Source organism: Elgaria multicarinata, chromosome 19 (assembly GCF_023053635.1).
Source record: "Elgaria multicarinata webbii isolate HBS135686 ecotype San Diego chromosome 19, rElgMul1.1.pri, whole genome shotgun sequence".
In the NCBI taxonomy this organism is placed as follows: Eukaryota; Metazoa; Chordata; class Lepidosauria; order Squamata; family Anguidae; genus Elgaria; species Elgaria multicarinata.
Window position 1 is genome coordinate 20,478,557 of NC_086189.1, and position 16,329 is coordinate 20,494,885.

A 16,329-nucleotide genomic window follows, 5' to 3' on the forward strand; every position below is an offset into this window, starting at 1 on the left:
ATAAAAACTAAAGAATAGAAACGACGCAGAATAAGAGAGGCACATGTAGCTTTGAATTATTCAGTGCCAGAGCTCCCTACGAGGTCCAAGGTGAGATTCACGAAAATCCTCATGTTACCTGGGAGTCCTCATCACGTGGCCCCTTCTCCTTTCCAAATGTACATCTAGAATTCTACAAATGAAATTCTGCAATTGAAAAATGGAAGAAATACCAATTTAGAAACCTGTGTGTGTGTCTGTGCGCATGCAGGCACATCTATGTCTGCATGCTGCCGCTTTCAGAATCATTCATAGATAGATAGATAGATAGATAGATAGATAAGATTATACTCTGCTTTCCTTTGGGCTCAGGGAAGGCAGGGGATAAGTGCGGCTTCACGTAGGAAGGCAGTCGTCTTTTCCAAACATTGGGATGCATAAATTCCCAGAGAATGCAACCAAGGCCCCTGCAGAATTGGGTTCTTGTTGCAAATGGGAATGATTTATTTATTTTTACCTGCTGTTTTTCAAGGCAATAAAATCCCCGTGATAAAGAGGAGCAAGCCAAGGTTAGCGCCAGACTCTTTATCTGCTCAGCCTGCCAGAACGTCCCCCCGCAGCCCCCCTCCCCTCCGCTCTGTTCCCATTGCCCGAGAGTAATTCTTTTTTTCTTTACGGCATTTTCATATTCCCACCCTCCGACCCCTCAATTATTCTTGTTATTTCCAACATCAACTTTGTGATTACCCTGAACTTCCCCCCAGAAGCCCATGCAAATGTTGGGACCGCTGCTCCCACGTCTGTGGAGAAAATTTCTGTAATATTTCCTGCCTAAGGACGAGGACTTGATCAAGATGGATTAAGTGTAATGCAGGCTTAAGCTGTTTTCTGGGAAACAGGTCTTGAATAGCTGTGTGTTTGGTTCTGACTGAGGGTGTGTGTGTGTGTGTCCTCCATCTGTTTCAATAAATCCAGTCAATAAGGGGGGGGAGGCGAACGGGGAGGGGGAACTCCTGGACCTTTGGAGGCTGCAGCCGAGGCGCTTGCAAAGGGCAGCCCAGAGGTGCTCTTTCAGGGGGTGCTCAGGAGGGCAGGAGAAAGGGGGACACCTAAAAGTCCAACACTGAACAATTGAGCTGAACATTCGCCTCAAAGAGCTTTGAAAAGATCTGTTCCTGACTCTTAGAATCTATGGGCCGTATCCCATAATACTAGTGTGGCGTTAGCACCGATGACTCCTCATATCTGCCCAAATCAGCCGGTGTGAAGTTTCCTAAGGGTGGCACAGGGAGGAGTTTGCGCCTGTGCTTCAGGCTGCTGTTAAAGGCACAGCTGCAGAGGCCGGTGAAAGCGTTGTCAGCCACGGTTCTGAGAGGCTCACCCAGGCCCATCTCTCGGGACGGCACGCAGTCCCCGGGGCCAAAAATGGCGGCCTGGCCCTGCTTTACAGCTTGGCTGAATTGGGGCCACTTGCATTCCATTTTAGACGGCTTCCTTGAGATCACCCCACCCCAATCTACCCCCCCGCCGATACAGGCCGGGCCATGGGCGCTGCTGGGCCACTGAGCACGTCTCCCGTCTGTGCAGCTGTTTGCGAGGGAGACGACATCCCAGCTGACTCCCTCAGTTAACCAGGGGAGGCCGGAGGCACATCCAAGCGCGCTGAGTGTGTCACTCCCTGTTTCAATCGGAGAGAAGGAGGGAAATGGTGGCGTTTAGGTCGGGCAACGGGAACCATTAAGGGTTGGGATTTGGACGTATTGCTGTTGTCATCCCAGGGCAGCAGAAGAAGACGCGCTGACGTGACTTCCACGCTCCTCTTTAGGTCTCTCTCTCTCTCTCTCTCTCTCTCTCTCTCTCTCTCTCTCTCTCTCTCTCTCTCTGTGTGTGTGATGGCTAATTTAACCACGTTCTCTGGCCTTCTTCCTAGCCAGAAGCGCCGGGCGCTTTGAGCCTGTGATTGCTTTGTGGCATCAGCCCATCTGCGCCTTTGTAGAAATTAAGTGAACAGAGGAGATGCTTTGGACCCTTTCCACGTGCTGCCGTTCCCCCACAGCCACCCCGCTCCTAAGGAACCGGCATGGGTCCCGCACTGCCCTGTCTGGGCTCCGAGGCCGGGTGGGTGACAGTACATGGGGGAAAGTGGAAGAAGGAGATGCCAAGAAAAGATTTCATTGCAAGCCCAATGTGTTTTAGGAAAACTTTTCCTATGGGGCACTCTAAGCAACACATACAGAGAACGGGGTCGTCAGAAAATGAAGAGAGACGTGAGCAAGTGAAGCACAGCGTCTTACTAAGCCATATTAAGATGAAATTGTCCCGATCATTCTGGTAAAAAAATAAAGACTTTTAAGAGTGCAATCCTATGCACGCTTAGATGGAGAAAAGAAGTCCATGATGGGATTTGTAGGACTGTTTTCGATTCCGCCCTAAACCTCTAAGCCTGTAAATGAAAAGATGATAAGACCCCAAAATAAATAAATCGATGGTATGGGACTCACCGTCACCCTTTCAATTGGCCTTGAGCAGCAGGAGAGCCCTCTGGGAGGGTGCGCCTTGCGCTTCCAAATTAACGCTCCAAAGCCAGGGTTGTGCGCTTCAGCACGGCTCAGCTGGGCCCTGTAAGAGCTGCCTCCTCGTGGCCTCTTGCACTTGCCTTCGCCTGGGGCTGCTGCTTCCTTCCTTCCTCCCTTCCTTCCCCTACATCGCCCAAACTCCCACCGTTTGCTGGAGTTCTGAAGATGGCATGAAACGGGCTCAAGGGCTGAGTTCAGCAGTGCGGCATTGCAGAGCTGCAACCTGCAAATGGATTTTCAGGGGCTCTTGTGAGGATGCGGCAGGCAGAAATGGGAACTAGAGTGGGTTTTCCCAGCTGTCTTTCTTGCTGCAGGATCTTCCTCTTCCCTGTGCCGTCCTAGAGCAAAACCGATCCCTCGGAGCGGCTGATGGTGATGTTCCATCGCCTTGGGGGAGCAGCACTGCTGAGAGCTCGGAGCAGGGCCTCCAAAGAGGTTTGACACCACACGTTCCTCAGCTCAAGCTCTGGGCACGTGGGCCTAAATAGAACCACCAGGGGGATATTGGCCACTTTCAAACTTGGTGTTGGACGTCAGCTCTCATCAACCTGTCATGATGGGATTTGTAGTCCCAAGCTGCTCTAGAATCTACCATGCTAGCTAGTACTGAATTATTTATAAATTTTAGTTGTTTCATCTCAGCAAGATGTTTTTGTATAATGTAAACCGCTTGGGACAAGGATGTGTGTGTGTGTGTGCGCATGCGTGTGTGTTGTATGCATAGAGGCCTTGTGTATTTTCTAATTTGTGTAGCAGGACAAGAGTTACCTTGCTCTATCCAAGCATTCTGTTTCTAATGGGGGGCGTCTGACCAGACCCCTTCTGGAAGTTTACAGGAAGGCAGTGAAATGGATCTTGATACCCAGGGTGGTTGTGACGTGTGAACCAGGCCCTTAGCCACGCTGCCTCTGTGCCTTTTAATCCAGAGATGTGGCCAACTCAGCCAGGCTTCTGTTACTTCTCCGGGCAATAATGCCAGGACCCGAAGTCAGAAGCCAAATGATACGTCGGGAAAATCCTACCCTTGCCAAATTGAGCATCTGCTTTTGCGGAGAAGAGTCCCAAGCGAGCCGCGTAAATTTTGTTGAGGTGTGCAAAGGCTTGGCCATCCTGTGTTGCCCGTACAGGCTCGCCCTTCTGTGTCGTTCTTTTCTTGCACAGACCGGAAACTTCCCCCCTGCGCAGAGATGCTTTCATCTGGAAAATGCATTCCAGGCAATCGGAGCCTGTTAAGGACTGTAACCTTATTATCTTGAGAGGTGCAACCGCTTGTCCCCATAACGCCTCCGCAGCCCTAACGGGGCCTGACGTGGGCTCCCTGAACTGTGGCTAAAAAGGTCAACGGACCGTCTGTCTTCAGCGCTGGGCCTCAGGACTTTTAACTCTTTACCAACTCATGGGGTTTTTCCTCGGCTGGTAAAAGTCAGGGCCCCATTCAAAGTTTTTTTTTGGGGGGGGTGCAGGGGGGGAAGGATAATTTTAACTGAGAGAGACAGAGAAGGTTTTGTCAGGAGGTTTCACATTTCTGACCTGTTCACCACCAGAGTCGTTTAAAAAAAAGGCCTACAATTTATCACGACTTTGTTGTAGTGAGGAATGGATGGAGATGAAGTATGTAGCCACAGACGACGACTTACATTTGTTATTACATTTATCTCCCCCTTTCTTCCATGGTGGAACTCAAGGGGGGCGGGCGTGGGGTTCCCAGGTGCTCTGGCTGGAGCCAGACCTGCTGAGCTTCAGCCAGGTGTCCGGCCCCTGTGCCTTCGGACCGCGTCCTGGGACTTCTCCCACAAGGCACTGCAGGAACAGTTCTCACAACCAGATTTGTAGTGGTTGGACTGGGACTGAGGAGACCTGAATTCAAATCCCCACTCATCCATGAAGTTCCCTGAATGACTTTGGGTCACTGACTCACAGCCTCGCCTACCTCGCAGGGTTGTTGTGAGGCCAGAAATGGACAGGAGGAGGATCCTGTCTGCTGCCTTTAGGTTCCTTGGCGGAAAAGGCAGGATATAAATATAACAAACAAGCTGTATTCTGCCCAAGTGTCCCTGGGGCAGTTTACAATCATCAAACAACAACAGCAACAACCAAAACAATAAATACAGCAATAAAAAAACCAAAAAACCAGTTACTGTATTTTAAATCTTTGCACTGCTGCTGGGCTTTTTGCTTTTGTTTTTATTTTTATTTTATTCTGTGGTTTTAAACTTTTATGTTCTATGTTACTGTGTTGTATTTTATGGCTGGAATGGTTGCAAAGTACCCTGAGAGTTTCATCTGTTGGGCAGGATAGAAATGTGATAAATAAATAAAAATGCCAAAATACTGAAACTTAAAAAAAATATTAAAGAGGCAGCAGTAAAGTTAATAATCAGAGCCCCGGATTCAAATCCCCCTGCCTGCTGGAAGAGGCCTCAGAATGCATACAGTCTTTATGGCATTTTGATGATGTTGTATTTTATTGATGCTTAACTTGGGGAATTCGCCCCGAGGGCTTTACTGATGGACGGTACAAAAGTATTGCAAATGAAGAAATATTACGCGTTGTTCTTTCAATGGTGTACGGCGTTTCAGGAAATTCTGCCCCCTTTTCCTTGGGAGTAATAAGTGACCCTAATTAATTAGTTTTCCACTTAGTTGGTTTATTACACTTACAGCCTTCTCTGTGTACTTTGTACACACAAGTAAAATATGGCAGGTGGTGGAGATGTGTATGTAAGGTAGCCTCTCATCTAGAAATCTTAATGGTTTCCATTACCATGGAGAAGGACCGGCAGTTGTTACTGGATCTCTCCGGAATGACTTCCGCTGTGACTTCTGCTACGCAGGAGCCACAAAGGGTGGATGGCACACACAGGCATGCATGATGCATTTTTTTAGTCGGGGGAAAGGTGCTTTTTACCCACTTACAATGGTTCAGCAGCTGTGGCCCTTTGTAGAGAAAGCTGCCCTAGCCACAGTACACCTGGTTACATCCAGGTTAGATTACTGTAACAAGCTCTATGTGGGGCTGCCCTTGAAGACTGTTTGGAAACTGCAACTGGTACAGAATGTGACAGCTGGGCTGCTTGTGGGAGCCAGACGTTTGGTTCCTATTACTCCTATGCTGAACCATTTACACTGGCTACCCGTTAGTTTCAAGGCCCAATTCGAAGTGCTATTTTTGGCCGTGAAAGCCCTAACTGGCTTAGGACCAGGTTGCCTGAAAGACCACCTGCACTTTGTGAGCCTGCACAGCTGTAACAGGGGTTTCTCAGGGGTGGCCCCACACCTCTAGAACCTAGGGCCTCATCTCTGCTGGCTTTAAAAATATATCTTAAAGACGTCTTTTTTCCTAGTCAGCAGCTGCTGCTATTTCTGTTTGATCGTAATATTTATATCCATGTTTTGTAATATTCTAAGATGCCTTGTGAGAGCAGTGTGCATTGAGAGGTGGGCGAAAAATCTTTTAAATAAATTAGCAAATACCGTGTTCCTGGCATTGTTGGGGCCGCTTGTAGCTGCAGGAGCGAAGCTGAGGCTTTTTCAGCTGTCTTGGATGGTCGTGTGGTTATCACATCTCCCCACGCACAGGTGAAAGTGCACACCTGCGGGTCAGTGCGTGACGCACACCTACACCCTGGGACATGTGCTCCCAGCGACATCGCTCCTTGGGTCATGGTGCAGAGAAAAGGGGAATTAGTAAAAGAAAACAGGTCCAGAATTAGGCAGCATTTTATTACAAAACAGGGAGAGATTAATGAATATGCCAAGTTGATGCAAGTATGTTTGCTAACAATACAGACAGACTGGCAGCAGATTTGATTAGATCTAGAGGAGGATGGGAGAAGAGGTGGAGAAACATGATGGGTGCAGGGCTGGCTGGCGTCAAATAAGGCCACGGGAGATGGTTAGGGTTGGTGCGGGGGGGGCGGCACCCGCCGAGGCCCCAGGAGGGCCCCACTACCAGGAGCCCCTTGGACCTGCTCCGCCTCTTCCCCTTCGCAACCTGCTTGTTCACTTGCCACCTCTTGCTCTGGCATGGCCCTGAGAGGGATAGACCAGAACTGGAGAGGTCATTTCGGCGCGGAGCGTTCCCACGTCCTCACGCCCACCTAGAGAGGGGCCGCGGGCCCTTCTGCCTTGGAAGCGGCTCATGCAGAGATTCCCGGGAGCCCAGATGCCCACGGAAATCCAATAAAATGTCAGGCAGCTGAAGCAAAGCGAGGAGGCCCTCTTCCGTTTTGTGCAAGGCGTCCGCTGCCCCCTTCTGTCCTTGAGCCGGGCGCAATTCCTGATCACACAGCTCTCCGGCAAGCGGAGAGCAGCGACTTTAGTGGCCGGTTCCTTTGGGCTCCCAGGAACGCCTCATTCTGTGATGCCTTGATCCCTCGGTGCGCTCTTTGGGGGAATATCGGCAGCTGGGATTCCTTGTGAAACGGGAAAAGCCCCGCTTCCACGCGGCCATCCCAGGCGATGAATTTTTCAGCAGGACAAGCATCCGTTGATCCCCGTGGCTTCCAGACACGTCTCCTGTGGGGCAACTGGCATGACGGGGGTTGATGTCTTGGTGGCGATGACACGAGGAGGCCGTGAATAATTGATCCCACATAAGTGGGTTGTGGCGTCATGTAGGGGCGGGTGTGGGGAGGCGGAGGGTGTGGATGGGCTACGGAATCGAGGCTTTCGACGCTGGCTGTGTGGTGTCCTCTCGTGGCTTCGGTGCAGGGCTGGGCTTGTGGGGGAGCTGAAGAGACAGCAGACAGTCAAAACACCCTCGCTAGGAAGTGCACCAAAGTGCCCACCAGCTGAAAACTCGCTGCCCAGTCTGTGTGTCTTTGCCTTGAGATGCTCGTAGATCGGGTCTCATAAGACTAAGGAGAGGCCTGATGCTGGATCACACCAAGGGTCCATCTAGTCCGGCAGTGCAACAGCACTCTCCCTCCCATGTTCCCCAGCAACTGGTGTACAAAGGCATTCCGCTCCTGATATTGGAGGTAGTACAGAGCCATCAGGACTCGTAGCCATGGATGTGGTGACCATCACGACACTTTCTGGAAATGAATTCCATAGTTTTAACTCTGAGCCATTTATTTTTTGCCTGGTCCACTTTGAAAGGCTTCTAAACCGACGAGGGATGCCGTGAGACCCTCGCCCTGCCCCTGTGCTTCATGGATTGTGCAGCGTTGTTCATTCCAGCATCCGTTCACAGATCGATTGCCCCCCCGCCCCCGTTATGCAGGAATAATATGCAAATAATTCCGTAAGGAAGTTCGCAATAATTTATATAATAACGTTCAGCATATTGTCCCCTGTTCCATTTGACTCCCCCCCCCCCCCCCCGGTGTATATTTTCCAGCATGGCCTAAGCAGAAAGTTGCGTATTTTCCTGTGCATGAATTCCATGTCAGTAAAAATAATAATAATAATCTGGAAGTGTGAATCAACCTTCCTCAAACATGCATGGCCATGCATTGCTGGGGGTTGATGGGATCTGTAGTGCAACACTGCCAGAGTGTGCCAGTCTGGTGTGAATAATGGCATTTAGTAAATAGAGCGCCTCCCCCACAGTACAGAAGTTGGACCCCCCCTGCTTTAAAGAGAGGCAGCGTTGAGTTAAAGCATTGGGCGGGGATTGGGAAGACCCGAATTCATGGGCGCCGTTCACCCGCTGTGTCCGCTGAGTCCGGCACTAAGGGAACCTGATGGCTGGGTGGCAGCTTGGCCTGAATCTCACGGCAGGGCAGCCGGGCGTGCGTAAGGGTGTCACATCCAATCTCACAGGGCTGAGCGCTCTTGCTCCACCCCTGCCCCGATCCCGGGAGCTGACGGGATCCGAGTGGGCAGGAAACCCCGCTCCTGCGGCCCCGCTGCCGTTCACGGAGGAAAGGATTTCACTCTCCGCTGACTCCTCTGGTCCATCTTGGGCCTTTCAGGCGGGAGCATCTCCTGAGTCTAATGACATCTGCCACCTCACGAGTTGTGCTGGAATTCGTCCTCCCTCTCTCATGCACGCACGCATGCACGCACACCTCCTGGTGTGCAGTAAAAGCGGCGTTCCCGTGTCCAGGCCAATAAAGCAGGTGTTCGTTTCGTCAAGGCCTCCTGACCCAGTGGCAGGGGCTGTGCGCAGTTCCCTCCAGGTCTTCTGGCATCACGATGGATGCAGCGTCCAGAGGCTTTGCAGACCAGCGTGAGCACGAAGGCAGGTCCCTGCCCCCAGGCAGTTCCACGCTCTCCGCTGCATGCAGCAGCACTGGAATGACAGAGGAGGGGAGTTCCGTAGGCTCCCTGGCGCACCGCTGGCTTTGTGAAATGGCTGGCAGGTGCCCGGGTCCTTCGGTACGGACGGCTTGCTGAGAGCCCGGCTCCGCGTGAGCACCTGAAGGGCGGCCCCCCTCCGCTTGCCGCCCTTCTTCTGGGCCCTGCCTTGCGAGGAGGCATTTGCCAGCCATCTGCCCAGGCCTCCAGCTGGATCAAAATGCTGCCAGAGACGAACACTGCCAGGCTCATTTGCCCTGGTCTCTGCTGCGGATTGTCTGGAATATTAATTGGCTGTGATTACTATTTGATGTTTTTGGTCTTGTCGGAGCCTGTGGATAAAATTCCCAATGCTTCCGTCCAGGGATGGAACCTCCCTTGAGCCCTTTCTCTCATGCTGTGGATGGTGAGGAGGAAGGGCGACACGGCCCCCTCCTCCATAGACCAGCAAGGGCCATGAGTGAGAAACTCTGTTCTTCACATGGAGGAGACCACGGCCGCGTTGGAGAGACCAGAAACTGCATCCGGGATTTTGTGCACACCATGCCAATGAAGCCGCTGTGCTCTTTCCCTCTCTCGCCCAGGGTAGTAGGTTGGGGTCGTGGCCCCCAGCCCTCAGACCCTCCAGTGCGCCACAAAGGATTCTGATGAGGATGGAGCCCATCCGTCTGGAGTCCCCAACTCTTTGGGGCCAGTGGGTACATGAGGATGTCACGGGTGCTCTCACAAAATGCCTGCCATGCGCCTGGGGGGCTTGTCCACTCATAAGATGGCCGTGGCCAGTCGCAAAACACGCATTTTGCAGAAGGCAAAGTGGTGGAGGTGAGAGAGAAGTCAGCTGGTCAAGACACGGGCCCGAGGCAGAGGGTGGCGCCTGAAAGGCAAAATGCTAAACCGCCCTTTGGAACTGGAGGGCAGCGCTTTGCTTTGCAGCATGTAAGCTGACCGGGGATTTTTTAATTAATTATTTTAATTTTTAAAAAAATCTTAAGAAATAATAATAAAAAGTCAGGGAGTCCGGTGGATGCCAAGAGAGCGGGGGGGGGGCACTTTGTTACCCCCTGGCCCCATGCTGGCGTTCGCTCTGATGGCTGTGCAGAATCAGTGCTGCTTCGTTCGCATGGTGCATGATGCAGCGTTCAGGGTCCAGTCCATGGTCTCCTCCTCCTCCTCCTCCTCCTCGTTGAGAACAGGGATCCTCCCTTGGTCCAGGAGGGCAGCTTTCGCCAGCCTCCACGCGGTCAGCCTGTGCGTGTGAGTGTCTGGCATCGTTTGCAACAGCCACGCCATGTGTCAGTCGCAGTCCCTGTCACACGGGGGCGGAGGGCGCGTGCCGGGGCAACCCTTTTGTTGACGTCTGCACTTTGACCACAAGCTCCCGCTCCGTAGCCCTTTGGGCTTTGCTGAGGACGATGGGCAGCCTTCCCCAGGTGTAGGCACTACAGCTGCAATGTTTCATTCGGTTGGATGCAGCAGTTGAAATCCTTGTGGTCAACTAAAACGTATCCCTCCAATTGTCAAAGACAGCAGACGTTTGCAAAAAATAGTTAATTCAGGAGGTTATAAAAGCCGTAGGTGGCCGGACACCATCTTTGAAGAGGCATTTCTCTCTCTCTCTCTCTCTCTCTCTGTCTCTCATGTGACGGAATGCATCTCCTAAGAGGACCTTTGCTTTAGTGGTTCTTTCTTTTTTAAAATGTCCACACAGATTTAATGAATCAATCAGCTAAAACACGTATGATAGCTTGATTTAACTTCTTTATATTATTTATTTAAACTACTCGTGTTATGTGTACCACTTGATATCATAAAATCTCTAAGCCGTTTACATTTTTAAAACTTTCATAAAATACAACATAGACGCCAGTGTAAAAACAATATAGAAGAATAAACACCTTCAGAGTGTTTACGAGAACAGTAAAACAGGGCGGTGGTGCAACCATGAGCCGTGTTGGTTTCTGCTCCTGCTCACAACTCTCCGCCGGGATCGATGGAGGCCTTCCTCCCAGCTCTGGACTCCCAATACCAGGAGTGGGCTTAATGGAGAAAAGGGGTGTGAGTGTGGGTGTGTTGTTAGAGCTCAGCACCCCTTACCTTTGCCCCTAAAATCAGACCACGCCCCCCCCCAGTCCATACATGCTCGGGGTAGGACCCCCGTTCCAAGAGGCTGGGCTGGTGCCATCACCTCTCATCTGGGCCAGATGGACTGAGGGAGGAAGGAGCTCTTTGGATAAACAGGGGCCCAGCCACGGCCCATCAGTGGGGCCCCCTCTGGGCGCCTGGTCTCCGCTCCTTCTCTTTCTCCTGTTTTGTGGGCCAAACCATTGCTCTCTTCTCTCTCTCTCTCTCCCTCCCCCCCCCCCCCCCGGCTTGCTTGGTAAATGCCACTCTTGCCTATGAATCCTTTTCTTCTTATAAAGACGCCTGTCTAAAGGTTTGACCTTTACACAAACCGTGAGTGACAGCAGTGGCCGTGCGTCGACGGGGCTCTGGGGACAGACAGACAGGAGGAGGCCGGGCTTCCTCCTTTTTTACAGTGACTCATGGAAAACCCAGGGGTCCCCCGAGCTAAACAGGCCAGGATTCTCCTCCTCCTCCTCCTCCTCCTGGGGAATTCCACGGATGTCATCTTTCAAGAGACATCTTCCCTTTTGCTAATGTGCAGCTCCACTTTTATGACCTCACCAAGTCTTTGATGAAAGCCAGGAAGGGTGTCCTGAACGAAATATGCTAATTGGGCCAAATAAGGTTGTTGTTGTCGTTGTTGGTAGTAATGAAATTGGATGCATTTCATTGTCGTTGCAGTATCCTTTGATACCTGTGTGTCTGCCTCGTTATCTCGCCCATCTCTCAGTCCAGTTCGCTTTCAACATTTGAAGGGCCGCGTGTTAGGTCTGCTTTGCTGAAGTTTATGTATCATCCTTAGCTGTAGGCGCCCAGTCCGAGGTCATGAGCGTGGCGCTGGGGAAGGCAGGTCTACCAGGGAAAGCGTTTTCAGCTGCGGTGATGCAGGAACCGTCTCTCTGCCCTTCAGCGAGAGCCGTGTGCAATTCCATCCCATCATGCGCTCTAGATTACTAATGAGAAGGGGGATAATTACTTTTATATCCACCGTGGGTCAATCAGACACAGTTACGGCGGTACCAGTGTTTTGATGTATGCAGTCTGTCTTCATTAGACAAAATAAATGTTATTTTATCTTGCTCTCTCAAAGAAAAGAAGAAGAAAAAGTTTAAGCATCTGACCCCAGAAATTAATCTTGCCGCCTTCTCTCCTTTATCAGGTGATATCCGCTGTCTCAAGGCTTTCTCATCACAGCATCGCTCAGAACAAAGGCATCAGGTAAAGCGATTGCGCTTTAACGCATTGCTTTTATTTATTTAACGGTATTGATGTTTGTTTGTTTCATTAAAAAATATCTGAGTGTACCTTCCTGGGAATGCCAGTTGGAAAACGTACCTGTTTAGCAGGTGCCGGAAACCCGGGAGAGCTGAGCCTGCTAAACTTTTGGCGTTTCCAAAACAAGGGCTTTCTTACATTGACTCTCTTCCTATAGCAACCTGATCTGAGGGCATGGCTGAACGTGTGTCGCTCTGCTCACGAGTAGGCCTTTCCTCAGGCGGTGCCGAAGGCTCAGGCTTAAAAGCCTTTGGGCTGGATTTATTTACTTATTTATTGCATTTATATCCTGCCTTTTTTCCTCCAAGGAACCCAAGGCGACATATATAATCCTCCTCCTCTCCATGTTATCCTCACAACAACAACCCTGTGAGGTAGGCTGGGCTGAGAGTCTGTGACTGGTGGAGACGAAAACTACGACAGCTGTCTTGATACGGCTCTACACACCTCAGCCTGGGTTTGGGGGCTGCCGTTGGGGGAGGCGGTCGTGATGAGCGCCTGCACTCCCAAACTGACCACAGCAGTGGCACTCCTGGAAATGAGCCGTCCGCCGCAAGTGGCAGGGCCCTCTTACGAAACGACGTGACCCCCACCCACACCAAACACCCCCACCCACACCCCCACTGTGTGCCTGAACATTTGTCAGGATGCAAGATCTTCTCCAGAAGCATCTAAGAGGCAGGAAACTTCACTCGCTTCCACCGTTCCGCTCTGGTTAGCTGCACTTCTTCCAAAAGGAGATCTAAACCTCCAGATAGGATCGTATTTTACGTTGGGCAGGGCGGGGGGAGGGATTGAATTGCCGTCCTTTTCCTGGATGCTGCCCAGGCAGTGCGCCAACTGACCTCTGCCTTCATCGTTCCCTCCCCTCAAGTGCCTTTTCTTTTTCTTTGGGGGGGGAGGCGTGTGGGGGAGGGACACACACACGCTATCACAGCCCATCTCCAAGTGAGCAGCAACAGTTTGTGACAGGCAGCAGATCCGGCACGCGAGAGAAAGCCCTCGATGAGCATCGATTCCCGCTGCCAAATGACCAGCGAGGTTTTGCGTTGGTGCAAATGCTCTTTTGCAGCAGCTGGTGGACGGGGTTGTTCCCCAGCCCAGCTTTTGGGGATGGCTTTTAGCGTGGTGCCTGTCAGAAGAATTTCCTGGCTCCTCCTCCTCCTCCTCCTCCTCCTTATTATTATTATTATTATTATTATTATTATTATTCTGCTTGTGCATCAAGCTGGCTTCCTCTGCTGCCCTCACCTGCTTGGGTCTGCAGTGCTGCTGTTTTGGGGGTCTTTGTCCAATAACTCACAGCCCCGTTGATAGAGGTGGGCCTTGGTAGGGCGTCATTCGGAGGCGCAGCGGTCAGTGTTGCAGCGCAGGGGCTCGCCGTGAGCGTCCCCAGAGCCAGGCCCTGCAGAGAGAGCCCTGAATCTCCTACCATTCAGCTCCGTGGGATATGACCCCGTTGGGTTCTAGTATGATGAGAGAGGGAGAAAAACGACTCCTTATCCATTTTCTTCACACCGAGCATTGGGTAGTATCCAAGTTCTTTGTAGAGCAGACCCCTTGAAATGAACGAATGAACGGGACTTAAGTGAGTCATGGCTCACCATTCATTTCAGTGGTTCTGCTCTACATAGGACTAATCTTGGATCCTAGACACAGTTTTGTACACCTCCGTCGTGTCTCCGCTTCCTCGCCTTTCTCTGAGCTGAACAGCCCCGCGTCTTTTCGCATGCCTCCCTTTCATTTATTCCTGCTGGCTGTTCAAAAGGGATGGGCGCAGACCTGCTCTTGACGTGTGACAAGAAGCAGCCCTAGCCTCTGAAGCTCGAAATGGCAGGATTTGCCCAGAGAAGCACGGCACGGATGCCCCCTCCCCAAAAGACTTCCCTTCTGCACAGGCGGAACGAGCAGCCTTGTGTCAATCAGGACAAGTCAGGAAGAGAGCTCCAAGCCAGAGGCTGCCTCCGGGTGGGATTTCTCTGAGGAGGGGCACGCATAGTGTTGGGCGATCCCAGTTGCACTCTGCACATGGTTGGGAGAAGCTGGTTTTCTCTGTATTCGGGGTGCCGCTGCAGCCATTTTCCTTGTTAATGGCTCTCCATTCTCTCTGCCTCTTCCACCCCGGCCAGGCCGTTCCCGTCGGAGGAGACCACAGAAAATGACGATGACGTCTACCGTAGTTTGGAGGAACTGGCTGAGTAAGTATCGCGCCCAATGCAGTCCTGTGTTCGAGTCTGCTTCAGGCCGTCTCTGCCCGACGATTTTGAACCCGGGTCTCCCACTTCACTCATTTCGAGAGAGTTCACCTTTAGGTCACAAGTTTTGAACCTCTTTCCCCCGAAGGGCCGGACTCCATTTCGGAGAGGCTCTTGGGGGCCACGTTCCAGTGGTGGGTGGGGCCAAATGCAGAAGGAGGAGGGCCCGGAATATCCCATGTGTTTGCTTAAAGCTCTTCCTGCCCCATCATTTGGCCTTTGGAGCGGCACTTCAGCCTCTTAGAATGGGGGAAATGTCTCTGCTGAAGCCGAGAAGCCACCAAACGATTGGCAGGGGGCCGGATTTATTTATTTATTTATTTATGTATTTATTTATTATGTTTATATGCTGCCCCATAGCCAAAGCTCCCTGGGCGGTTTACAAAAGTTAAAAACAGAAAACATTAAAATATACAAAATTTAAAACCATCAAAAACATAAAAACAACAGTATCCATTTAAACAACAGTTCTAGGGTCCGTTAAAAACAAACTTTGCGTTGTTAAATGCTATTAAATGCCTGGGAGAAGAGAAAAGTCTTGACCTGGCGCCTGAAAGATAACAGTGTTGGCCCGCAGGCCTAAGATTCTGCACCCCTGCTGTAGGGAGAGTTCGGGGAAGGGGTCTGCATGGCGCAGCGCAGGCCATCTCTCCTGCTCCCCAAAACCCCCGACATGTAGGTGCTTTCGCAAAGTGTAGAGCTACTTTTAATTCCCTCTTTTGTGTGTGTGCAAAGTGTAGCATTCTTTTTATTTATTTCCTTTTTCTTTTCTCTCTCTTCTCTGCTTCTTCTTCTCTTCCCTCCTCCTCCTCCTCCTCCTCCATAGTGTAGCCCTATTGATGTTTGTGTTAGGGAGATGCGCTATGTGGACCTTGACGCCCATCAGCCCAGTTAATGTGGCTGCAGGTCAGGAACATGGGAGTTGTACTTCCAACTCCGCTCTCTGGCCTTGTTTTCTCAGAGTGGTTTTCATCTTTTCTTTTCTAAACTTGCCCTGATCCTGAGCATTTAGCAGCACCTTCACACTCAATACATTAAATATTTCCCCCAACATTTTATTCCCACGTGTGGAAAACATTGACCTGCTTACTTTATTTGCAGAAAAACAAGTACACTCAAAGCCGGCTGCCTTTGTGTGCAAAGCTACCGTCTGACCGCCATTGCCGGGCGCTTCCTTTGTTTTACCTTTCACCCCTTTGGGGGGGAAGCTGCCTCTGCCCAAACCAGGAGACCATTTCCGTTGATTTAGATGCAAAGGAAAAACAAAACTGAAATGGCATGCGTACAGCGCGTGAAGTGACACGGGTGGGCACATCTTTGAAAAGGGGGACTTTATTTAACGTTTAAACCCCACTGTTCCTGCATTTCAAACAGATTTATTCCATGCAAAGTATTATTTCGGGGTCAGTTCCCTCCAGGTGCCTTAAAGGGTGCATCACTGCTTCTTACACCGCTCTGATAACGGGCTCTAATGGCAAATTGTTTGTCCTCCCTGCTCCTGAGTGCTCTGTCCCAATATTTGCATTCGAACGCCTCCTTCCTCTGCGTTCTTCTGCCCGTGAATCTTCCGTCAGGGCGGGCATCCGTCAGGCTTCTGCCTGCAAACCCCACCCGTCACCCTCCCTGCCTCGAAGGGCCGTGGGCAAAGCTCACCAGTGAGATCACCTCGTCCGTGTCCTGCCTTCGCGGAAGGGATTTATCTCGAAATCTCCAGAAGCCTCGGGCCCAGCTCAGGCGCGTGCATCTCTTCTGGCTCTGCTGCTGCGTCTCTTCTGGCTTCTGGCCGGAGACGGACTCAGAGCAACACCAGAAGCTGCCAGAGACGATTGCCAGCACCCCTGGCTGTTTCCGTGAGCACATGCAGCAGCATCCGG

The 16,329-nt window shown here is 51.3% G+C and overlaps 1 protein-coding gene across 2 annotated transcripts in view; it reads left to right on the forward strand.

The window, feature by feature from the left end:
* The window catches only part of VAV2 (vav guanine nucleotide exchange factor 2), a 112,740-nt gene that overhangs the window by 64,659 nt on the left and 31,752 nt on the right, over window positions 1–16,329 (forward strand). For both annotated transcript variants that reach the window (XM_063144802.1, XM_063144803.1), the window contains exons 3-4: window positions 12,085–12,143; window positions 14,330–14,398. In XM_063144802.1, the coding sequence (XP_063000872.1) occupies window positions 12,085–12,143; window positions 14,330–14,398 (128 nt within the window). The remainder of the gene's footprint in view (window positions 1–12,084; window positions 12,144–14,329; window positions 14,399–16,329) is intronic.